The 24,763-nt window shown below is 57.0% G+C and overlaps 1 protein-coding gene across 1 annotated transcript in view; it reads left to right on the forward strand.

Moving 5' to 3' along the window:
* LOC311632725 ((E2-independent) E3 ubiquitin-conjugating enzyme FATS) overlaps positions 1–24,763 on the forward strand; it is a 62,186-nt gene that overhangs the window by 25,575 nt on the left and 11,848 nt on the right. Inside the window, exon 2 of the mRNA XM_084904498.1 lies at positions 8,748–9,870. Coding sequence (XP_084760624.1) covers positions 8,748–9,870 — 1,123 coding nt within the window. The remainder of the gene's footprint in view (positions 1–8,747; positions 9,871–24,763) is intronic.

The following is a 24,763-nucleotide window of genomic DNA, read 5'->3' on the forward strand; positions in this document are numbered from 1 at the left end:
GAGCCGGGGGCACTTCGGCCCACGCGTCCGCAGGGCCTGACTTCCGGCCGGGCCAGCAGCCGGCTGGGTGCTCTCGGGAAGTTAGGTTCCTGTGCGGCCGGGGCAGGCCGAGCCGGGCGTGGTTCACCCATTTCGGTTCATGTGACAAGTCCCTGCGCAGACTCCCAGGCCCCCACCAAGCTGTGTGACTTCACAGGAGCTGCGTGGCGGCAGGTGGACGTGTGCCGTGGGCTCAGATGTGGACAGACTGGCGTCTTTGTGGAACGGAATCGTTTCCAAGAGCACCTTCTGGGGGAGGGAACCGGTCGCGTGGAGCGGAGGAGGGTTCCCTCCGCCACGTCTGCGGGCATCGCCAAGGGAGGCCGGCTCCACTCGCACTGACCCCAGCGAGACTGGAGGAGTCAGGCCCGTTCCTTTTATTGATGGATTGATTGCTGGATGGATGGATTTTTATTGATTTTAGAGAGGAAGGGAGAGGGGAGAGAGATAGAAACATCCATGATGAGTGAGAAAAATTGACCTGCTGCCTCCTGCACGCCCCCTACTGGGGATTAAGCACCCCCACTACCGAGAAAGTGAAGCCTTTGTGTCATCCACGTGGTGTGGGGTCCGCCGCCTCCTCACCTTCCTGAAGGAGAGGACGAGGGATTGCACGAGGCGGCAGAGACGCCTTGACCCAGTGGGGTCGGGACGCTGGGAAACCAGCCGTGGCTGGTCCTATGGTGCCCACAGGGCAGTGTATGGGTGTTGTTGCTATATCAGCCTCGCCTCCTGTTCCAGGTCCCGGGGATGGGACGCTGGCTCCGGGGGAGGGATGGCAGCACAGGCAGGGAGAGGAGTTAGTAGGACACACCATCAGGCACGGCCTCGGCTGAGCCACAGTCCCGGCACTGCCCGGGGCCACAGGCAGCACCTCTGCTAACCCACAGGCAGCCCTCCTCTGCCTAAGAGCGACGCGGCATTTACAAATCCCTTTCCTCGCAGGGGAGGGAGAATCTAGCCTGGAAACTGGCTTCCACATCGGCCCCCTGCTGACGCTGACGGAGAAGGAGGGAGCAGCCCCCGCAGTGGGCACGGAGACACCTGGGGGGGTGCTGCCCTCACATCCCTCAGGGCAGAGCAGGTGCACCGTCCTCACTTCATCCCGGCGCGCTGCCGCTGGCGGGCCAGAGCCGCTTCATGCCTGAGGACAGACAATGGAGAAAAAGAAAAGGAGGGAGAAACGCTAAGAATCGCCAGATAATTGGGGGCCCGGCACCCCGCTGGCGGAGCATGTGGCGGGATCGATGGGGCGAGGCAGGGGCAGGATGCCACGGGGGAGAAGGGGCTTCAGAGCGCCACCCAGGCCGTCACGCACTGACCCCACTTACGGAAAATCAATTCCGTGCGCCCTGCCGCCGGCGGTGGGTGTCTCCAGCCTGGCCCCAGCGTTCCTCCTTACATCCATTGCGGTAATCACTCTACAAAAGAGCCGCCAGTTCTGCTGACTCGTGAGGTGGACGGGAAAACAAAGCCCTCACATGCGTGTTCTCCGTGGGCAACGCGTCTCGCCGTTCATTGTTGTCAAGCGCGGTGTGTGGGGAGCACTGTCCGCAGTTCCAGGTACAGGGGCGTGGTGTGGGGCCGCGCTGTGGCCGGGGCCGGGGGCAGAGGGTTGACAGGCTGGGGAGGGGAAACCGACTCACACCCACGGAATCAGGCTGGGAGAGGGTGGATGTTTCTCCTGTGACGTCCACGGCCCTGGCCCATGAGCACCTTCGGGCAATGCCGGGTTCTGGTCCTGCCGCACAAAGGGCTCGGCATCTGGAGGAGGGCTGCGCGTAGATGATTAAGGTGGGGTCCGTGGACGAAAGATAGTGTTGAGAGGCATTGGGGGTCATAGGAGCTAGAAGGCTCTACCCCAGACCAAGGACCCGTGCTTTTATTAAACACAGTTTGTCCGGAGGCAAGGTGGAAATATACGATTCAAAGGGTAAGGTATCAAAGGGTTCCCAGAAACATTGTCAGATTGGGGAGTAGCCAACAGCTGCTCAGGAGTCTGGCCAACAGGAGGCAATGAAATGCCCTGAGCTGTATGGCAGTGGACAATCCTATTCAGGTTTGGGGGAAGTGCCTTCTAGCTGTTTCCAGCAGGTGAACTACATGTGACTCACCCCTGCTGAGCCCCCCAAGCTTCACCAACTTTTGGCGAAACTCTCGTAATTGTGACACGCTGGGATTGGTCTCGGCAGGGCAGGCGTGTGTCATGGAAGTTACCCACGGGGCCCCCGGGCCAGCTTCATCCCACAGTAGTATCTGGTTGGGCCCCAAGAGTGTTGTTTTTGCTGTTCACTTTGAATTGTTAAAAATAATTAAACATTTGAATGGTTTCAAATAAAAATCAGGCACAGAGCTCCTCTTAAAACACCAGGAGGTCTGGCCTACGGCCCTGGGCTGCCATCAGCTGAACTGAGGGGCGCCCACCCCGGGGTGGGGGGACTCCCCGCCTGCCCCGCCATCCCGGCCTGCCTGCAGCTTCCGCAGCACCTGCTGTTCCTGTCGGGGCGTTCGTGACCGAGGCAGGCGGCTGAGGCGGTGACAGCCCGGGTCCCAGCACACCCCTCCTCCGGGGAAGGTCAGGCGGACACCAGCTCTCGGGTGCCCTCGGTGCTTTTATTTGAAAAAGGATTTTTCTTGAAAGTAATTGCACAGCTAATGAAAATTGATTTTTCTTTCCAGCAGTTTATTTTCCAGAGAACGAGCACAGGAGCGCTTAGACGTGCGTGCTAATGGTAGGGGCAGGGCGTGGAGAAAGGGCGTCTGTGACCTCCGGGAAGAGCAGGTGCCTGTCGGTCTCAGCCAGGCACCGCCGGCCAGGCTCGGGGTGAGGGGGCCCAGCGGGTGGGCAAGGGCACCCATTTGCCAGATTTTTATTTCTTGCCGCGTTTCATTTTTTTAAAACCAACGAAGTGCGTTCCCGTCTATCTCGGAGCGAGTGCGGAACTGAGTCCTGGAAGCGAAACCTGTGCCACAAACTGTGTGCGGTTTCCGTAGGGACAGACAGTGCCCGGGTCCTTCCATCCCCAGATGCTCCACCGGGTTGCGTGTGAGCACAGAATGGGCAGCACTCGCGTTCTCATGTGCAGATACTGAGTTTCTATAGGTGCATGTGTGTGCGTGTGTGCGCCAAACGGAAAGAGAGATCAGGCATCTCCTTGTTAATTGTCAGGTGAAGTTGACTGCACACGGCAGAACATGTAACCACGGAGAGCGTGCAGCTCGGGGCGCCACCCCTGTGTCTCCCTCAGAAGAATTGCCGTCCCGAGGAAGAGCCCTGTGCCCTGTCGGCCAGCGGTCGCCAGCCGGTATTTCCCGGACAACGGGTGGCCGGTGAGGTTCGAGAGGCTGGCGAACGCTGGCTAGGCAGCACCTCTCCTCTCTCTTCCCCGCGTCCGAGCCACCGCTGTTTATCTCGATGGATGGCCTGTTCCGGGCATTTCATGGAAAGGGAACCACAAAATCGGTGACCTGTTGTGCACGGCTCCTTTTACATACATGATGTTTGTGTGGCTCCTTTTATATACATGATGTTTGTGTGGCTCCTCTTACATACATGATGTTTATGTGGCTCCATGTACATGCATGATGTTTATATGGCTCAATTTGCATACCTGGCATTTGTGTGGCTCCTCGTACACACATGATGTTTGTGCCTGGCTCCTATTACATACATGATGTTTGTGTGGCTTCTTACGTTACATGGTATTTTTGAGGATGGTACAGCAGGAATCTGTGCTTCATGCCTGTTCATGGCTGCACAGGACTCCACTGTGCAGTCGTGTACCCACGTGTTCATCCATCCATTGGTTCAGGAACACTTGGGTTGCTTCCAACGCTGACAGGAACATGTGCAGACAAGCATCTGTCTGAGTGGCTGTCCACTCTTCGGGGTATGCACGTAAGGTCACAGGGTCACGTGGAACTCCACGCTTACCTCTCTGAGGCGGCGGACTGTTCCCGCAGCAGCCGCCCCTCTGTCTCCTCACCGGCCGTGTCTCCGGATGCTTCCCCGCATCCCACCTGCGCTTCCTACCCTGTCTTTTGTTAGTGCTGCTCTGGACTTGGTTATAATCGCCTGGTGGGCAATATTTCTCACCGTGGCTTTGACTTCCATTTCTCTAACGGCTGACGATGTTGAGTATCTCCTCATGGGCATGATGGCTATTTGAACACTGTCCTTTCTAGTCCTCTGCCCACTTTTAAATCGGGCTTCCTGTCTTTTTGCTGATAAGTTGGGAGAGTTCCTTATGTAGCCTGGATTCCAGGTCCTTGTTGGTGCTGTGGTTTGTAAGTATTTCCTCCCATTCTGTAGGTAGTGTTTTTCGCGTTCGTAATAATACCCTTTGATGCACAAACTATTGCTTTTATCTCTGTTAGGTAAGCGTGTTTTAAACTATCTCCTCCTAACTGCCGAAGAGCTCCAGCCTCATTTAATGCCCGTGACCTCGTTGCACCCACTTTTCTGCGGAGCCGTGTCCCCTCCTTCCTCCCTCCCTTTCCTCTCGGGCTTTCACCCCCGAGGAGCGCCTCGTTGTCGCGGCGGGCTGGCCGCACGGCGGGGTGCGTGATCGTGCGGCACTTTTACGGCCGGGGCAGTGAGCCTGTTAACATTTCCTTCCAGCCGGCTGCGTGTCCTTTAATTTGCTAAGTAGTAACATTTGCCATATAAAAGTTACTGGCTCTTTTATCATCAGATGTTCCTCTTTTATGGCCTCCGGGTGTTTTGTCTCCTTTCAGGAGACTTTCAATATTACAAAAAATAGCCTCCCATTATTCTCTAATGTCACTCTTTTATGTGGATGCGCTTAAGTCTTTCGCAGTTTAGTTTTGTGTGTGGCTCTAAAGAGGGACCAGACTGTGAGTTTATCCTCACAGGAACGCCCGGTGTCCTGTGCTGCTCTGGTCCGTTGGCTTTGAAAGGTCCCTTTCACGGTCCCGTGTGTGTGTGGGCATCTCACGTGGTTTTGCTCCCCGGATGGCTCCATCCTCCCCTCTGCGGACACCCCGTTGTTCTAACGGAACGGAGTATGTTTCAGTAGGTAGCGAGGCAATATCTCGCTCGTATCACAGTCACCTTGGCTGGTCTCTCTTCCACATACATTTATACTCAGACTGACAATTGTATTTTACTAGAGGCCTGGTGCACGAATTTGTGCACAAGTGGGGTCCCTAGGCCTGGCCGGTTCAGGGCCGATTAGGGCTGTCTCTTCCAGTCCTCATAAGGGCTGGGCCAATTTGGGCCTGCCCAATGGGGCCTGCAGACTTGGGGGGTGGGTGGGGGAGGAGAAGAGGAGAGGGGTTGTGGGAGGTTGGCCAGCTGACCTGGGGGAGGGACTGGCTGGAGGGAGGGACCTTGGGAGGTTGGCTGTGGGAGTGCACTGACCATCAGGAGGAAGCTCCTGCATTGAGCATCTGCCCCCTGGTGTCATAGCGACTGGTCATAACAGTCACTTAGGCTTTTATATACAATATATATACAGGCAGTCCTTGGGTTACATTGAACTCGACGTACGTAGTTTCGTGGTTACATCGCCATCTCCCATTTATTTCCAAAAAAAAAGAGTTCCGCCATTTCGACGTATGTACACATGTGCTTTGTGTTTTCTATTAATTATGTATCACAAGTAAAGGTGGGTTTGGTCATGTTTTTACTGCAATGGTTTTATTGGTCCCCCCACACGTGACCCTGCGTGGGGCCCGGCCTGTGAGGGTTTCCCCTGTCGAGCTGCTGACCGCTGACCTCGGAGCAGAGCGTGTCTCTGGCCCCGCAGCCCCATTGGTTGGAGTTGGTGTTGCCACAGGAGAGCCCGTGAGGCTGGCGGTGTGGCCCTCACTCAAGTTCATGTTCGGCCCGCCCAGTCCTGCCGGACCTGTTTCTCCAGCAGCCAGAGCTGCCGGCTCTCCTCCCAGCTCCCTCCGCCCACGGCTGTAGCGGGTTCTGTTCCCTGGTCTCTCCTCCTGCTGCCCCGCCCCTCGGGGCCACGCCTGTTCCCGCTGTGCCCGTTCCCGGGAGCCGCCAAACCAAACCTTGGCCTTGGCTCCTTTGGGTGCATTCCTGCGCCCGGCGTCCATGCCGGTGCCACCTGGCACCTCCCCCAGCGCCTGCGCAGGCACCACCCTGGGGTGTCGACGGGAGACCCTGATTAGCAAAGTTCTCTCTCCCCAAAGTCCAAGTTCACCAGCGAAACGCCTTCTATGTCATCAGTCTCGTTTCCGGTTTCTGATTTTGCAATCAAGGGTAAAACTGTTGCATTACCATGAGCACCATGACCGTTTCCATGTATGTATGTTTTGTTAATTCTCACCCAGGGTGGGAAGTCAGTCCCGAGAAGCTGGAGAAAGAGGAGAAATGGGCGTCTGAGGGAGGCAGTGGGTAAAATAGCTCTTGGACACATCTTTTAAAAAGTGTGTTTCTATTAATTTCAGAGGGCCAGGGAGCGGGAGAGAGAAACATCAGTGATGAGAGAGACTCACTGATCAGCTGCCTCCTGCATGCCCCCTACTGAGGATGGAGCCCACAACCTGGGCCTACGCTCCTGCCTGGAATCAAACCCGGGCCCCTTCACTCTGCAGGCCGACACTCTGTCCACTGAGCCACACCAGCCAGGACGACACACCTTTGGAGTAGTGGCTGTGTGAGCTTTGTTTTGACTTGTCAGAGGGGCCTCAGATATAAACATCAACGTGGCGATTTCTGTCCCTGCTAAGAGAGACGCACAGGCGGACAGCACGCCCCTCCCCCGAGGGGGGCCCGGACATTCTGCTGACGTCATCACAGGGGGGGTGATGTCATCACAGGGGGTAGAAGGCTCCGAGGTTCTTGAGCTCAGGCCGGAGGAGCCCATGCCATTCCGAGGGCGGTGACGGCTTCGCGTGGCCGGTTTCTCGCTGAGCTGAGCGCACCGGCCTTTGGAAGGAGGCAGAGGGCTCGGGAGCCGCGTGGGATCCACCCCGGGTGGGCCGGGCGCGGCTGTCCTCCCCCCGCAGGTGGGAGTCTTACCCAAGAGAGACGCATCCTCCTCCAGGGGTGCTGGGCCAGGGCTCAGGGGCCTCGGGGGCCTCGGGGGCCTCGGGGCGGGGGGCTGACCAGGCATCTCCCGAAGGGCATCTCCCACAGCCTCGGCCACGGTGGGGAGGGAGCGATGGCCAGGGCGTGGGGAAGGTCGGGGTGAGCCGTGGGCTCGGAGAGCAGTGAGCTTACAAACAGCTGCCTGCCGTCCCGTCCGCACCGACGCCGACCAGTGACTCCCCGGCGGGACGAGGCCGCTCAGACTGTCCGCAGGGCCGCTCCCGCGCCTTGGGGGGCGTGGAGGTGTCAGCACCTCCGGGGGCCTTCCTCCTTCCTCCTCCTCGTCGTCGTCGCTAAAAACAGGCTGACGACTCCAAGTCACAGTGGGACTGGCTTGGGGACTTCCCTCTCCCGTTAAGAATCTGGTGAATGTTGCCATCGGGGCCCTAGGTGTTGTCTCCTTTCTCTCGATGCCTGGAGACAATTGCGTTTCTCACATCTGGGGGGGGCGTGGGCGCCCTTTGCACCCCACCTCCAAGAGGACGCTCACCGGTTACTTTCTGTAAAACGCGGACATGAGACCTGAAACATCTCATGTGTTCTGAGCAGTCAACACACGATGACACGTGACAGCCACGCTGAGGCTCTGGGCCGGCACACGTGTTGGGCCAGCCGGGCCCAGGTCTGCATCCAGCTCTGCCCAGCCGGGCCCGCGCTCCCCCGAGTGTCCTCACTCACAGCGGGGCCCCCACCTCCTGCCCAGCCCGCGGTCCGGTCCATGCGCTGAGGGCACAGCAGAGTCTGTGGGGCGGGCGGGGGGAGGAGCCAGCAAAGCGAGAGCCACAGCCAGCTCACCACCCACCCCGCAGCCCTCGAGCGCCCCTTCAATATCAGATGGTTTTCTCCTGTTCGAACGAAACCTCACACCAGCGCGCTTTATTTCAGATAAAAGGCGTCTGTTTTCAAAGCCAGGTTCGGGGAAGGACAGATGGGGTGACGCTCCGCCATTGCCGCATTGGGGGAGATGTTCGATGGGAAGGGTGTGATTGCTTGTTAAGGAAAACCTGCCCGATTTTAAAAATAGTGGCCCCAGCCCTCGCCGGTTGGGCTCAGTGGATGGAGCGTCGGCCTGTGGACTGAAGGGTCCCAGGTTTGATTCTGGTCAAGGGCACAGGCCTGGGTTGCAGGCTCAATCCCCAGTAGGGGGCGTGCAGGAGGCAGCCGATGGATGACTCCCTCACAGTTGATGTTTCTCCCTCTCTCCCTCTCCTTTCCGCTCTGACATCAATGAAAGTAATTTCTGAAAAGGGGCTGCTGTTCCTAAGGTGTGTTTAGATGCCACCTTGCCCCCACGGTTCAGATTGTCAGGACCAGCCGTGGGCTGTGGGTCTGACCAGGTGCTCCTGGGCCTGTGATTAGGGAAAGGGGGTGCTCCCCTCCCACAAACACCATAAACAGACAGAGCAGACACTCCGGGGGTGGGGAGGGGGGATGGTCCCACAAGCATTGGCTGCGTCCAGGACGGCCCTCGGTCCGCACACAGACCCGGCTGCAGGCGCAGAGGTGGCGGCGTTGGCAGGGGGTAGAGACCTCGGAGGAGAGTGCTGGGCACAGCGCCCTGCGGCCTCAGAGAGCCTGGGCGGGCGCTGGGAGGACGGGAGGACGAGGCTGGAGTAACCCCCTCTCTTTCCGTCTGCAGGAGGCACTGGCATCCCAGAACAGGAAGATGATCTCCTCCCTGGTCATCTCGCAGCTGATGGATGAGCACAAGCCCGCGGAGAAGGGGCCCTCCGTGCCCGTGCCCGTGCCCTGCGCTGGCGCCCAGCCGCCCCCGTGGCCCGGGAGGCGCGCCCTGGCCACCCGCAGCGGAGTCGCCATCAGCCGGGCCTTCGCGCTGCTTCCCGGCCAGCCAGGGCCTCCGCCGCCCGCCGGGGCGCCTGCACCTGCGCCCGCCCTCACCCCCGAGGAGGAGCGGCCGCCGGGCGGCAGCCCCCAGAGGGGGTTCGCGTCCATCACCATCACCGCCAGGCGCGTGGGCCCCCCCGCCAGGGCCCTGGTGTGGGGGCCTGGGGGGGGCCCGCTGTGCACCCGGTGCAGGGCCCCGGACCCGCAGCCCAGGGGCCCCCCTGCCCTGGCTGGCGGCGCTGACCCAGGGCGGCACCACGGACCTCTCGCCTGCACGGAACCCTCCGGAAGCAGCCCCGGGCTGCGGCTGGAGGTCCCCGAGGCCCACGCACGGCTGTGTGACGGACACCAGTGCTGGGCGGCGGGCGGGGACCACGGGGGGGACAGGCTCTCAGGCCGCCCGCCGTCCGGGCCGGGCCCGCTGCTGTTCAGCTCCTGCGTGCACCTCAGGGTGTCTCGGCCGTGCCCCAACGCCCCCTGCTCTCCGGACCGGTCCCTCTCCGTCCCCGCGGAGCCATCGCAGCCGGCCGGCCCCCAGAAGCACAGGTCTGTCCTGTCGCTCCACCTGAACTGCAGTTCCCACAGGCTGACACCAGAGGGGGCAGGCGGCCCAGCCTCCGGAGGGCCAATGGGCAGCGGCCTGAAGCAGCCCCTGGCGGAGGGCCCCAGCCTCCTGGGCCCTCGCTGGGTCCCCGCCCTGCACCCCTCCGTGGGGCAGGGGCAGCTGGGGGCCGGCACATGCCCTTGGCGTGGCCCCCCTCCGACGGGAAGCACAGAGCTCGCAGAGGCGGGGACTGGGCAGATCACTGCGAGGAAGGGGAGCAGGGACCACGGGACTCCCGGCCACACCGGCGGCCACGCCAGTGCCCACACCAACCAGCTGTCCATCCACATTCCCGGCTGGAGCTACCGGGCGGGTGAGTGGCCCTCGCTTCCCGGGGGGGCCCAGCACAGACCCCCCCTGCCCCCCTCTCCCCCCCGAGGCCAGGTGCTGGGTGCGAAGCCGGCCAGGTGGCCAAGAGCGGCCTCTCAGTCACTCACCGGCTCCCAGAGGCAGCTCAGGCCCCAGCTGCGCTCCAGGCCACGGCCACGCCCTGCGGGGTCTGCGCTGGGGGCTCCCCGGAGGAGATCCTGGGACAGGAGAGGCTGGCCCTCCACCCTTTGTCCCAACGACACGTCCAACCAAGTGCAGCGGCAGAAACTGTGGCCCAGGTCACCTAAGGGTTGCGTGGCCCTACGTGGTCCCAGGGCAGGCGAGGACAAGGCCGGCCCCAGAGGTTGTCCGTGGTCCCTGCGTCTGCACATCGGACCGTGCCCAGAGCGCTGAGTGCCACCCTTTCACTGCCAATCACACGGTTGATATTGGTGGGTTGGCTCCATAATAGAGTGTGTGCATGTGTGTGAATATGTGTATGCTCATGCACGTGTGTGGATGTGTGATTGGGCATGTGTGTGACTGTGTGTGCACGTGTGCTTCTGTATGTGAATGTGTGTGTAATACTTACAGGGCATTTTCTAAAGGAAGCATCGCTGGGCTCCCCAGGCCGCAGCAGCAGTTTCCTGCCTCCTCAGCCGCGCTTCGTGGAGCCACTGGGCCAGGATGTGCTCTGCCCCCACGTCACGTGGCAGGCGGGCCCCTGGGCCTGCTGGGTGCCCCTCTCCAGGCGGCTGGGTGGGAACAGGGCCTCGGCCAGAGGCCCGAGCTCTCTCTCTCTCTGTGCAAACTTCGATTTTCTGCTTCCCTCTCTTCGAGCGGCTCTGGCGTCTGCATGAGCGACTTCCCTCTTGGGAAAGGTATTTAAAGGTAACGGCACTAACACGGGAGGGCACCTGTGCGTGATGGTTTCACGGTGCGATTTCCGCCATTAACACCGTGTTAATTAACCAGAGTGGCTGTGAAATGTGTTAAAGCTGTAACCGCGCAGACATGAAAGGCTGTAATTAATTTGACAAGTTTATGTCTAGCCAGCGCTCGGAGATCTTTCAGGCCCGGGACACACTCCCGGATGGATCTGACTGTCGGGACGCCTGCTCCAGGCGGGCGGAGGGCAGGGGAGAGACGGGCGTGCATTTGGGGTTCTCAAAGAGCGCCTCTGGCTTGAGGAAATTTCCGCTTTATTTGCCTGAAGCGAAATGTGTGAGGGAAAGAGATTCTGTGTGACTCTGGGTCCCTTAACCCAGAAGGTCAAAGCTGCAGAACCTTGGATTCACTGTGTGGGGCCCACCCCTCAACTACAGGGCGGGGCAACAGTGGGTTACAGCTGTTCCCATGAAGAATAACACAGTGATCATACCTAATAATAGAGAAACATGTAAATTGACCATACATCTGCTACACCCACAGCCAATCAGGAGTGATTATGCAAATTAACCTGACAAAGATGGAGGGTTAATTTGCAAAAGCAGGTGTGGAGCTGCTGGGAGGGGTGGCAGCGGAGGAAGCTACGGGAGCTTTGGCCAGGAGCAAGGACTTGCAGGCTCCTGGGTGGCTGGAGCAAAGCCAGGGGAAGGAAGGCCTATTCTTGCATGAATATCACACAGCAGGCCTCTAGTTACTAAATAATAATACAAGAATAAACTCTGTTTCACATACAGCTGTAAACTATTTTTGCCCCGCCCTGTATATACAAATGCATGTACACACACACACACACACACACACACACACACACATTCACTCACTGTCCCTGTCCTTCAGGGCTCTGTCCCTCAGAGTCTGATGTGCAATGGGACATATTTCTTCCCAGGTGGCCACGCTGTGGAATCCGAGCCTGAGATTTGTAGGCACAGCTCACATGCTGTAACTGCCCCATCTGCCCTGTCCTAGCATAACCTACACCGAGCATGCCAAACTCACAGCCCGCGGGCCACATGCAGCCCACAATGAATATTTTGCAGCCCAGCCAATGTAACAGTACATAAGAAACATTTTTAAAATTTTTTGTAACTTGTTTTACAATGTTCTGATATACATAATTATTAATGATGAACTACAACGTTTGCTAATGACTGGTCACTATCATTGTGTGGCATCCATTCCCCTTGCGTGCCTCAAGGCGGGCCATTTCTCTCCACTGACTCTGGCGGGGCCTATTTTCGCGCGGCCACCAGTCTTGGACTGACTTGTTTGGTGGCTGCAGAGGGTTCCCTGCTGGACCCGGCGGAGGGCTGTCTCCCTGTGTGACAGACTCCGCCCACGGGGGCCGGTGGGTTTAATTCACGGAGCACTGTGCCGCCCGCGGGGAGGCACGGTCACAGCCCGCGTGGGTCTGTGCGGAGCCCTCCAGACAGTGTGCCTTAGACTCAGCGCCTCTGGTCCCGAGGGGCTGAAAACACCTGGGAGCCCTCACCTTCCCAGTGAGATTTGTCTTAATGACCCAGAGCTGGAGCCAGCAACGTTCTTTCTTAAAGTATGTTTTCATTGATGTCAGAGAGGAAGGGAGAGGGAGAGAGAGAAACATGAGTATGAGAGAGAATCCTCAATCAGGTGCCTCCTGCATGCCCCACACTGGGGATGGAGCCTGCAACCCAAACATGTGCCCTGACCAGGAATTGAATTCTGACCTCCTGATTCATAGGTCAGCGCCCAAGCACCGAGCCACACCAATCCCGCAGCAAGCTTTTTTTTTTTTTTTTTTTTTTTTTTTCTTTAAAGACCAAATAGTAATGATTAAGTATGGCTTTGGGAGGGCCAAATGGTCTTTGTACAATAGAATAAAAGTAGCCACTGTTACAATGAATGAATGAGCATGGATGGCTGTGTTCCAATAAAACTTTATTTATAAAAACAGGTGTGTGTGTGGGGGGGGGGGGGGGGGTCTATTTTGGTCCCAGAAGTTGTAATGTGCTGATTCTGAATTATCTGCCCTCCAAGATGAACTCCACCCTGTGTGCAATGCTGCCTGTGGGGTTCTCTGGGGATTCACCTTGGAGCTGGGTAGCTATGGACTTTTGTTGGGCAGTGGTCTTGGGAATGGCCCTGTGGGTGGAAAGGGAAGGGAGAGGAAGGGAAGGGAAGAGGAGGGGAGGGATGGGAAGGGAAGAGGAGGGAAGGGAAGGAAGGGAAGGGGGAGGAAGCAGGTCCAGGCAGAGGCACCTGAGACCTTCAGACACTAATATTTTATGGGCACCAAGAACAGCAGCGGGCAGAATAACAAAGCGCGGTGCCCTGAAGTCACCGTGTTTAAGTTTTAGTGGCCCGGCTCCCCTTCTCTTGCTCTGCGCGTCTGCTTCTTTCTGTGAGATCCTGGAGCTCCAGCTGCACAGTGATGTCCCTGGGCCTCGGCCACTTGGCGCCGTGTCATCTGTATTTCCTGACATTAGCATGACTCTGCGGAGATCATGTTTATGGACTTCCAAACGACGTGCCTGATGGCCGATCAGAGCCTCGCCATTTCCTCACCGCTGGTCCTTCGCGGCTACGAGCTCCTGACTTCGGAGGACGATGGTGATGAGGAACTTGGCGAGGGAGACTTCTCCACGCTGTTGATTTTCTTTTTTGGGGAAAAAAAAATTCCCTGGAATGTTGCGGTCAGAGCGTAGTGGCCTTTGTCAGGTTCCTGACGCGCGATGTACACCAGGCCCCCCAGGAAGCACCGAGGACCGTCTGCCTGGGCTTGGCCAAGCGCGTCTACTGTCTTCCCCTGGAGAGGAGAGCACCCCCCACCCCCCCAGTGGAGAATCGCTGAGCTAGAGCCGTGGTCGGCAAACTGCGGCTCACAAGCCACGTGCGGCTCTTTGGCCCCTTGAGTGTGGCTCTTCCACAAATACCACGGCCTGGGCGAGTCTATGTTGAGGAAGTCGCGTTAGAAGAAGTTCAAGTTTAAAAAATGTGGCTCTCCAAAGAAATGTCGGTCATTGTGCTGTTGGTATTTGGCTCTGTGGACTCATGAGTTTGCCGACCGCTGGGCTAGAGGGAGAAATCAGTGGTTGGCAGGGGAGGGGGCGGGGGAACTCCATGCCTTGTTGGGCTGGAGCCGGGGTGTCTGTGGTTGTTGGTGAAGGGGACCATTTTGGGTTATGTCTGCAGCTCACCTTGACCTTGGCCATAGCTGGCTCCGTGGTGCCACCCCTCTCTGTGGCCTCAAGGTCCGGGTAGCGGCTACATTTAGGCCAGATGGTCTTCTGTGGAGCACTGTGGGACATGTCAGTATCCCTAGCCCGCCACTCCCATCCCCTCCCCAGATGTGAGAAACGTAAATGTCTCCAGATACGCACTGTGTCAGGGGACAGGACAAAACCACTCCTGGCTGAGACCACGGTCGCGCTGTGCCCCGACCTCCTGGCCGCCGTGGCCAGGACCACCCTGCCCAGCAGTCCTCACTGCCCACCCCACTGCCCGCTCAGTGCACCCTCCCAGCCTCACCTCCCAAGTACTGACTCCCAGAATCCCATGGCCTTTATGTGACGTGTTTGCTGTGTCATCAGCACTGTGAATACAGCACGGTCGCTAAGGTCAGGATCCAAGTTTGATTCCTGGGCCCTGACCTCGGCACGCCCAGCCGGGAGCCGGGGTCGTGGAGCACATGCTCAGGACCTAGTGCCAGATCAGGGCAGGTCAGCCTGGTGATCCAACAAAGCCTTGCTGACGTCAGGGTCACCCACAGGCCTGCTGCCTGATCTCTCTCAAACCACCTCTCCCCGGGGCCACACTGAAACCTCTGCTCAGAGAGGCTGGGGCGCCATGTAGCCAACATCGGGTCGGAGGTAGGTGGAGAGAAATAGAGAAGCTGCAGCGCCCCCACGTGGTTGTAAATCTGAGGGAGGAGTCTCAGAACGCCACTTTCCCCTAAGAACTCACCAGAATAACCCAGTATTGTCACAGAACGGCTTCATTGTCCTTCCGATGGTCACATTTAAGGCCAACCCCCCCGAGGAAATGTGTGGAGAGTGTTACAGAAATGTTTTGAAGGTGTTTTTATCTGTTTAGCTCTTGGTGAAGGTGGATGAGATGGGGTCCCTCCCCCAGGACCTTGAACGTGCTGTCGCCTCACTGCCCAGAGCCTGTGGTCTCCCGAGGGTGCTCCTGTCAGCCACCCGCTGTCGCTGTGGGGGAAGGGCTTGGCCCTTCTTTCCGAGTCACCCTCTCGATGGCATGTGGGTCGCATGGCCACAGCTGCTTAGGGAACAGTCACTCTAACCGGCTACTCGCTCAGGAGTGCCACGTGAGGTGAGAGAACTGGACTCGAGGCCTGTGGCAGGCTGATGGGAGAACGGCCGGATTTGTACATTGGAACCTACAGAGCGCCCCACGAATCTGCGCAGTGACCATCGGGGGAACCAGCAGAAGCACCTGGGTGTGGGAGTGGGACCCATCTCAGTTTCAGTTCTGACTCTGCCCATGGCCGACCCTGTGTTCTCGGTCATTTCCCCGGAGCCCTGGACACGGTGGTGTGTGGTGGGAACTCAGCCTGCAGTAACCACCGTTGTCCTCCTCTGGGCTGTCTGCAGGAAATGAGTGTAGACGTGATCGGGGAAAGAGGAAGTGATAATGGCATGGTGAATTCCGTAAGGAAAAGATACGCCTTTCAGATATAGATGACCCTAGAGAAAAGACAAAAAAAAAAAAAAAAGTGTGAGAAACAGGTGATGTGTTTAATGCCTTTGGCTTGATGTTTTTCACCTCTTTGTTTGCTTTTTTCAAAATGATCTTAAAGCAGAAGCTCAGATCTTTCTAAAATGTGTGAATTTCTTTTCGGTGTTTCTGACTCATGTGGGAGAATAAGAGATGAATGAAGGTGGTAGGACCAGCCATAAAGTCATCTAATACTACATTGTGCAAGGAGGTTGTGGTTAAACGCAGAAATCTTTTTCACGTTGCTACCACCGGGTCATGCATTTCCCATGTTAGGTCTTAGCCACATGAAGACGTTACTGTGGGTGAAGGACCACAGCTCTCATTTGTGGCATCCTAGTGATCTCACGTGGTTCAGTGGCTGATATCAGAGACCATGGAAATATGTTCTTAACACATTGCTGACTAGTAGTTTTATCGCTAGCTTTACCCAGCAGCCAGATAAGTTTCTATTGAATGAGTACAAAAAAAAAAAAACAACAACAAAACAAACATTTTACATAAATGTTAAAGGAACGCTTTAAAATTAAATACCTGTTGCATTTTGAAGTTATTTATTACATGTTCTTACAAGCTAATAACATGTAGTTTGTAAAACACTGTATAATATGAAGTGAGAATTCTGATGAACTGTCCGCAATGTGTTAAGCAGTGGAAAGCATCAGATGCATTAGGGATGTGTTTTCAAAATGTCTGTGCTGAATCCTATGCTGGAATCTGAGTCTGTGCCTCCCTAGTTAAGAGCCTCATTCCTGAGGACGTAGGGGATGGAAAATAATGTCCCTTCCACCTAAGTTCTTCCTGGAGCTTCTATAGGAAAAGGCCTACTTAACAGGAGAAAGACAAATATGTTTATTAACATGTAGTGTTCATCTGTATGTGGGAGCAACCTGGGGAAAAAGAGTAACTCAAAGTGGTGGCTTAGAACTCTGGCTTATATATCCGCATTTTCAACAAAGACTAATTTTGTGGAGAAAGCAGGTTTAGGCATCCAAGGTTGGCAGGGTGAGAAGATAAATATACAAGAGGAAATAAATGGTAGATAAAAGCTGGTAAACTTTCCATTGATTCCTCTGGTGATGTCTCCAGGCTGATAGGGTTTATAGGGGTCTCCGATGATTATCTTCTGTCCTTCTTTGTAGAGGAGAGCGAAGGGATACCTTTGTAAACTTATGTCTTGCTGTTAGACAGATTGGGGAGGGCAGAGAGCTTTCCTTGTATCTGCTTCTTTGCAATTGCCTTCACCTCAAAATAGCCCTTATGCCAAATGTCACCTGGAGAGCAAAATCCCCCACAATAGAGGATCACTGATCTGGACTAAGAATCAATGGTTAATACCATACAGTTGAGTGAACTGCAATCTTTATTCAGATTTCACCAGTTTTCCCACTAATGTCTTTTTCTGTTCCAGGAACCCATCCAGGATACCACGTTGCATTTAGTCATCATGGCTATCGAGGGTAATTTTTGACATTCAGATGTTATTCTTATCTTCTTAATCCTTTTTCCTTTGTTTTCACCGACAGGCTCAGGATGGCCTTCTCTGACTTCCATTCCTCTCTATTCCTTCATTTATATCTGTTATCCTTCTGGGTGGATTTCCTCAGAGGGTGGAAGGTCGGGATCTGTCTTTTTTAAGTGGTTTACCCGATGTCCATTGACGATTGAGGAGGTAATATATCTCTACTGGTGAAAATGCCAATCATCTATCAAGTTAGTGTTTCTACAAGAATTTCCCTAATACATTTTGTTGTTTTGGTCTAGAAAATGTCATGCCTCTTGAGTATTACCTGACTCATAAAAGCTGCTCTGTTACTGTCGGTGGATTTGAAAGGTGGAGAATATACACTGAGTGGTCAGATTACTATGATGTCTGAATGCATAATAATCTGGCCACTCAGTGTATATCGTATAATATATATATATATATGTATATATATATATATATATATATATATATATATATACACACACACACACACACACACACACACACTGAGTGGCCAGATTATTACACATTCAGAGATCATAATAATCTGGCTGCTCAGTGTGTATTACATGCTGCTAAGTGCAAACCATTGGCATTAGACGCAGCTCATTCTGGCAGGAGTCGGGCTGTGAGAGACTGGCTGCTGTAATACTTTTACAGATTTTGATTATTTTATTTTAAAAATGTCCCCTCAATCTAACCCTGTCTCTCTGAACTGGAATACTCTAGGGACCTCCTCTACATGCAATCGAACAGTATTTGTTACTTTGTGGTTGGCTTCTCTCACTCCCCATAATGTCCTCCGGGTTCATCCATGCTGTAGCCCCTCCAGCATTGCCTTCCTTGTTAAGGCTGAACCATATCCTGCTGCAGGCACAGATGTTTTGGGTATCCACTCATCTGTCAGAGGACACAGGGGTTGCTTCCACTTCTCAGCTAGTGTGAACTATGCTGCTATGAACATGGGTGTACAGATATCTGTCTGAGTCTCTTCTTTTAATTCATTGGTTATACACATACTGAGAAGCAGAACTGGATTTCCATCCCACAGTCTGAGCACTGGAAGAGAGACACATAGTGCCTCCTGGTAGTGGGAGGAAGGCGGAGAGGGTGGGAGGGGAGGAGGGGGAAAGTGCTTTGGGTTGACACAATTGCCCCAGGTCCTTGAGGGTAGATTGGGCATGAGCAGTGAGGAGGCAGGACCAGTCAAAAGGTCTGGGCCTAAAGGTAGGGGTTGTTCATAGAGATCTGTATTCCTATAATTAATTTGTGTCCTGCCTTGTGGACCTACTTCCAACCTCACCCAATGGTTGTTTAGGGGTGGGACCCACTTTGTACCTCACCCAATGGTTGTTGAGGGGCGGGTCCCACTCCCAACCTCATCCAATGGTGGTTGAGGGGCGGGACCCATTCCTCACCTCACCCAATGGTAGTTGAGGGGCGTGACTCACTACCTACATCACCCAATCATTGTTGAGGGGTAGGACTTACTTTGAACCTCACCCAATGGTTGTTGAGGTGTGGGTGCCACTTCCAACATCAACCAATGGTAATTGAGGGAGGCGACCCACTGCCAATCTCACCCAATGGTTGTTGAGGGGCAGGACCAACTTCCAACCTCACCCAATGGTTGTGGAAAGGTGTGACCCATTTTGAACCTCAGCCAATGGTTGTTGAGGGCCCGGTTCCACTTCTAACCTCACCCAATGGTAGTTGATGGGCGGAACCAACTTCCACCCTCAACCAATGGTTGTTGAGGGCTGGGACCCACAAACCAGTCCTTGGGCTGATGCTCTTACCACTGAACATAATTGGCCAGAGCTGTTAATTACATTTTTAAAAAATATTTTTTTTTGGTAATAATTCTAGATTTACCCCACAGTTGCACAGTGAGTACAGGGTTCCTGAGCACAGGTGTGCATAGCTAGTCTCTCCTGTTGTTCACAGCTTCCATAACCCAGGTGCCCACACAGCTAACTGGTGAGCGCTGGTGCCGTGCTTGTACCGGACTATAGACTTGTGTTTCCCCAGTCTTTCACTAACAGCCTTCTTCTGTTGGAGGATCTACCCAGAACCCCGCACTGCTTTCAGCCCCATCTGTGCATTGTCTCCCGGTTGTCCTTGTTTTTAATGAGCTTGATGAGCGTGGAGGGTGCTGTGTGGAGAAGGGCTGCAGCACATGGACAGGTTCAAGACCGGGACTCATGAGAGGACCCAGTCCTCTCTCGGCCCCGTGCGTGCCTTGCCTTTCTCGGATGCATTTGACGGCGACGTCACTGGGGTGGGAGCCACGTGCCGTGACTGCCGTGGCTCGTGGTGCGCCAGCCAAACCCTCCCTGACGGCCATTCCGGGAGGCAGTGAACTTGTGAATGCTGCGTGTTGTTACGTGTTACTCCGCAAGAGTCCCTCATGACACAGGGACAGGTACTTACCATGAAGGGCCCCCAAGCCAAAGTCCTTCCTTCACCCCTCTTCCCGCAGAGCAGCTTCCGTGTGCGATGTGGGCGATGTTTGCCTGCCGGGAGTGCGGCCCCTGCGGACGGCAGGCGGAGGGGCCCCTCCCGCTCTCTGGATGCCTTGCGGGGTCACTAGGTCTGCGGTCGGGGCCGCGGGGCCTCTGACGCGGATCTCGGCTTCCTTCCTGAACCTGCCTGCCGGCGGGGCCGGGGCTGGGTCGGGGCTGGGAGACCAGTGATTTCCAATCCAGGGGCCGCTGCGGCCGCGAGGGCCGGCTCTGTGGGCTTTGGTCTGATTGTCTGGCCATCTGGGCGTCTGCTCAGACGGAGCGCAGAGAGCACAGGATACCAGGATCGCTCGCGTTTCCCCCTCTGTTCATAAACACGTTGGGACAGGGGGCTGGAACTGCGTCCCCGGGAAGTGGTTATAAGGAGCTCTGTCCATGTGAGGGTACCCTGAGGCCTGTCCACGGAGCGGGCACACAGCCCCACGTTCTCGCCCCTCGCCCTCCCACCCAGCGGGCTGGCAGCACCCCCACCGGGACGGCCCAGGGCGGCCGGGAGGCCCCCGCCAGCCCCGCACAGAGCGAGCCGCTCAGCAGAACCGGCCGAGGAGGCAGCCGCAGCCGGGCGGTGGGGAACGGGCTCCGTCTCCCGGTCTCCTCGAGGCCACTGAGGCCGGAGCACCGGCCCCTCTGGAACAGCCTGGCTTCGCCGTCACGAGGGCGAGGGGGGGTGTCCCGGGGCCAAGGTGTCACCCTCCTGTCTCACACCCGCAGGCGTGGCCGCCTTTAGGAACAAGCCACACTCAGGGAGACAGGCTGAGCGGGAGCTCCCGGTCGGTGGCTGTGCTGGGACAGGGTGAGCGTGGCCTGTGTGCTGTCAGGCTGTGCCTGGTGGGGACATTTTATCACCGCCTTTCCTGCGAGCGTGGGCCTTTGAAAGGACGTGGATGTAAATATTTCTCTATTTTCCGCATCCAGCATGGCTAGAGAGCGATCTGTTCCTGAGCAGGGACGGCTGGGATTGAGAAAAGGAAAGAAAGAGACAGACACAGAGACAGAAGGGAAAAGCTGAGGCCGGGTGGAACCCCTGTCCTCTGACAGACACAGGGACATGGACAGGAACAGTGACTCGGAGCCCACACAGTGTGTTCATTTTATTTGGCAAAAAAACAGGGAGTTTGACTAAAAGTCAAGACAAAGGAGATGATGTGCATGCTAGGGTGGGCCGGGTCGTGTTCCTTCCTGGTGCTTGGCTGGATTTACATGACAAAACCCACCCCCTGGCACCTGGGCTGAAGGTCAAGCTGACAACACGCCTGCCTCCTGGCAAAGCGCATTTCCAGGACGTGGCTCTGCCGACGCCACTGGCTTCGCTGACAATAATGAAGGAAAAGCCCGTGTGCCTTCCCAGGCACGCTCCACACGAGGGGGTGTTTGCGGTGATGTCAGGCTGCCCGGGGTGTCGTCCGCGTTCCTGCCGTAATATGCACACGTGTAACGGGAGTCTTCAGGGCTTTCCACGCCCCCTTTCCCGTTACTGTCTTTACCGCCAACTTTCCTGGACCTCGCTCCTGTGTGGGACCTCAGAACAGGACCTGCCCTACGGCCAGCATCCTGGCCGTCAAACGGGGGCGAGGGGGGGGGGGGGCGCGCAGTGTGCTTTTTCAGGGACCACAGGGCGTCCCCGAAACTGCCTCACCCACAGCCGGAGTGCGAGGCCGGGACAAGGACAGGTGGCCTGTGCGCTGTGACTCAGGAGGGAGCTGGCCCTCCCGGGCGGCCAATCTCTGGCCCCTGTTGGTTTGTGTGATTTTTTAAAAAAATAATTACAATTTATTTATTTATTTGTTTGTTTGTTTGTTTACTTATTTATTTTTATGTTGCTCATATGTAGATACAACACTAATTTATGTATCTGACTTCATTTATTTATTTTGGTTTGTGTTTTTAAGTTGCAAATAGAAAGAATGCGTGTGTTTTTCTTCAGCACATTTTATCTTTAGGCAAGCTGGAAAACGATGGCCGCGCACGGAGCCACGTGACTCTCATTCGTGTTGATGGGAGAAAGGCATCTTAATGGGGGAAAGCACCCCCCCCCCCCCGGGTAAATAACCGCAGGCCGTGGCCTCAGGAGGCCTGGCCGCCGCACACACACGTCACCGCTGTGCCCTCTCGGGGTGGGAGCGGCTCACCCCGAAGCCCTCCTGATCTGGGCAGGGTGGGCTCTGCCGGCTCCTGGGGACCCCGCTCCGCACCCCGTCTTGCTGATTCCCACTGCGTTCCCCTCCCCGTGCCCCAGAGCTGGACCCCGTGACGGGCTTTTCTGAGAGGTTCTGAGTGTGGGTGCGCACGTGCCCACTGTGGAGACAGTCAGGGCGGGGCAGAGGCCTGGCAGGAATCCCGCGGACGCTCCCCACCCGCCCGCGTGTCTGCGCCGCGTCTGGTGGATGGACGGACGCGGAGGTGGTGAGTCACGCCTCCGCTTCTGGGAGACGCCTTTGAACTCGGTGAAAACCGAGCCCTCTGGCAGGTCCTCCGCCCCCGGCACCCTGACCCCTTAAAACCCACAGGAGCCCGAGCGGTTCTAGACGCACAGAGACTGCAGCAGTGCCCGGTGCCAGCCCCTGCCCCGCCCCCGCAGGCTCCCGGGCGCGATGGGAACAAGGGCCGTTCCCACCAGCGCTGGCCTCACGTCCGCCGGCGCCCCGAAGACAGCCTGGGCCGGAACCCCGCTTTCCGAAGGGCGCCTGCTTCCCGTTTGGCCCAAAAGATCCCTTTGGAGGGGATCGGTGAGGAACAAGGGCAGGAGGAACCAGACGGAACTGGAGGGTGTGACACCTCCTGCGAGAAGCTTAGGGACGTGTCGGGCACTGGGGGCTAAAAGCAGGACGGAAGCTAGTCAAGTGCCCTTTCCCTGCCGTTGTGGAGTCATGCTTCAGTGGGATGGTCCGTCCCCACGGGGAGGGGGGACATAGGGAAGAACAGTGCCTGCCCCCCATCCTCTGTGAGACCCGCTGCCCGTGGCCGTGGGTGTCAGACGGCTCTCAGCTGCAGGAACGGGACCCTTTAATGCCGGGAGGAAGGGCCTCCTCCCCGGCTCTCAGAGGGAAAGCCCAGCCTCTCCGGGCCCGGCAGGTGGAGGGGGACACGGTGTCTCCAGAACAGCCGTCATTTTCAGTGACCTTTGCCCTCTTCCAATGGCTCTGAAAATGATGATTTTCTTGTTTGTTTTAAGTATATTTTTATTGATTTCAGAGAGGGGCGGAGTGGGGAGAGAGAGAGAGAGAGAGAGAGAGAGAGAGAGAGAGAGAGAGAGGGAGAGATTGAGAGAGAGATGGATCGGCTGCCTCCTGCACCCGCACTGGGGATGGAGCCTGAAACCCGGGCAGGTGCCCTTAGCTGGGGACGGAGCGGTGACCGCCCGGCTCCGAGGCCGGCGCTCGGCCGCTGAGCCCGCGGGGCGGGCGGAGGGAGGCTTCTCAGGGAGACGGTGAGCAGCGCACAGTCACGGAGACCTCCCTCCGGGCGGGCGGGGAGCGCTCTCACCGGCCACAGACGCCGCCTGCGTGTGAGAGGCAGTTAGACACTTTTCCGTCCTCCTGGAGCCGAGGCGCTCTGGGGGCGGCCGTAAACCAGCATGTTTCTTTCCTGTGAGTGACTCCCGCGACGGGAGAGGTAACTCAGGAAGCCCACGCGGACGGGGGCGGGCGGGAGCGTCTGTCTGAGCACCTGTTTATGTCATCGGACGGGACGGTCACCTGGGGAGCGGGGACGGGGCGGACGTGAGCGGTGGGAGCCTCGAGGCCCGGGGCGAGGACGGCAGAGACCAGCCAGCGCTCACCCTGTGGTCGCTGCGGTCTGGCCGGCGGCAGGCGGGGAGGCGGGCGCGCTGGGCCCCGCGATTTCTCCTCCGTTCCTGTTTCCAGGCGCCGCGTGCTTCTCCTCAGAGGCCGGGTGTGTGTGTGTGTGTGTGTGTGTGTGTGTGAGTGTGTGAGTGTGTGAGTGTGTGTGTGTGTGTGTGTGTGTGAGTGTTTGTGTGTGTGTGAGTGTGTGTGTGTGTGTGTGTGTGTGTGTGTGAGAGTGTGTGTGTGTGTGTGTGTGTGTGTGTGTGTCTCTGAGTCTGATGCTCAAACTCGATCTTCAAAGGGAGCAGCGTCCTTAGCAGAGGTTGCACACGGGCCCGGGGCCCAGTGGGTGGGCTGACATGACTGGGGTTTGTAAGAAACGCGGGGAAAACCAGAAGAGGGGTGGCCGCCAGGCGGGCGGGCCTCCTGCGGCCCTGCAGGGCCGAGGGCAGAGCCGAGCCTTTCCCCCGGGATCCCACGTCTGGCAATCCACTTCCTCCTCTGACCCGGGCCCCTAGGAGGGACTTACGCCTCCCCGGAATGGGGTTTCCAGACTGTGCTCAGGAAATGAGGGTCTGCCTGGGGGTGGAGGGCGGACCAGGGCCAACCCGAGAGGCCGGAAGTGGAGGTGTCCTGGGTCAGGCCTGTGCTCCCCCCCCCCCCCGGCCCCACAGAGCCCCTGTGCTGGGGACCCCCAGCCAGAGTCCTGAGGGCGTATGGGGGAGGGGATTCTGGGATCAGAGCTCCCACACGTTTTAACCCCCTAACTCTGCATCTCACGCAGAGGCCCAGTCTGGATCGCATTTACTAAGCACTCCAATGGGCCCTCTGATGCTGCCATTTCCTTCACACAAGCGCGGGCACCCAGCCAGGGTCTGGCTGCAGGCCAGTGGCCTCTAGTGGAGGCCCAAGAGGCACTTCCGGTGGCCGGTGTGGCTCCAGCTTCACCGTCACCGCGGTCGCATTCAGGAGTCCCCGCGGCCCTGGGACGAGCCCGAGCCCAGCGCTGAGACGGGCCTCCCAGGCCCATGCAGCCAGTAGTCGCCATGGCAATCAAGGGGCGGGATGAGTCATTAATGCCGGCCCGTCTTACAGCACGAACGTAACAGCCATAAGATGAAGTCACGGCCAAAACCGGTTTGGCTCAGTGGATAGAGCGTCGGCCTGCCGACTGAAAGGTCCCAGGTTCGATTCCGGTCAAGGGCATGTACCTTGGTTGCGGGCACATCCCCAGTAGGGGGTGTGCAAGAGGCAGCTGGTCGATGTTTCTCCCTCATCGATGTTTCTAACTATCCCTCTCTCTCTTCCTCTGTGTAAAAAAAATCAGTAAAATATATTAAAAAGAAAAAAGAAAGATGAAGTCACGCTCTGTCCCCACACACCACACGGTGATGGACGCACAGGAACCAATGGGCCTGAGCTCGGAGCAGGAAGGGGTCT

The sequence above is a fragment of the Pipistrellus hanaki genome (assembly GCF_964339955.1).
Source record: "Pipistrellus hanaki genome assembly, chromosome: 14".
Taxonomy (NCBI): domain Eukaryota; kingdom Metazoa; phylum Chordata; class Mammalia; order Chiroptera; family Vespertilionidae; genus Pipistrellus; species Pipistrellus hanaki.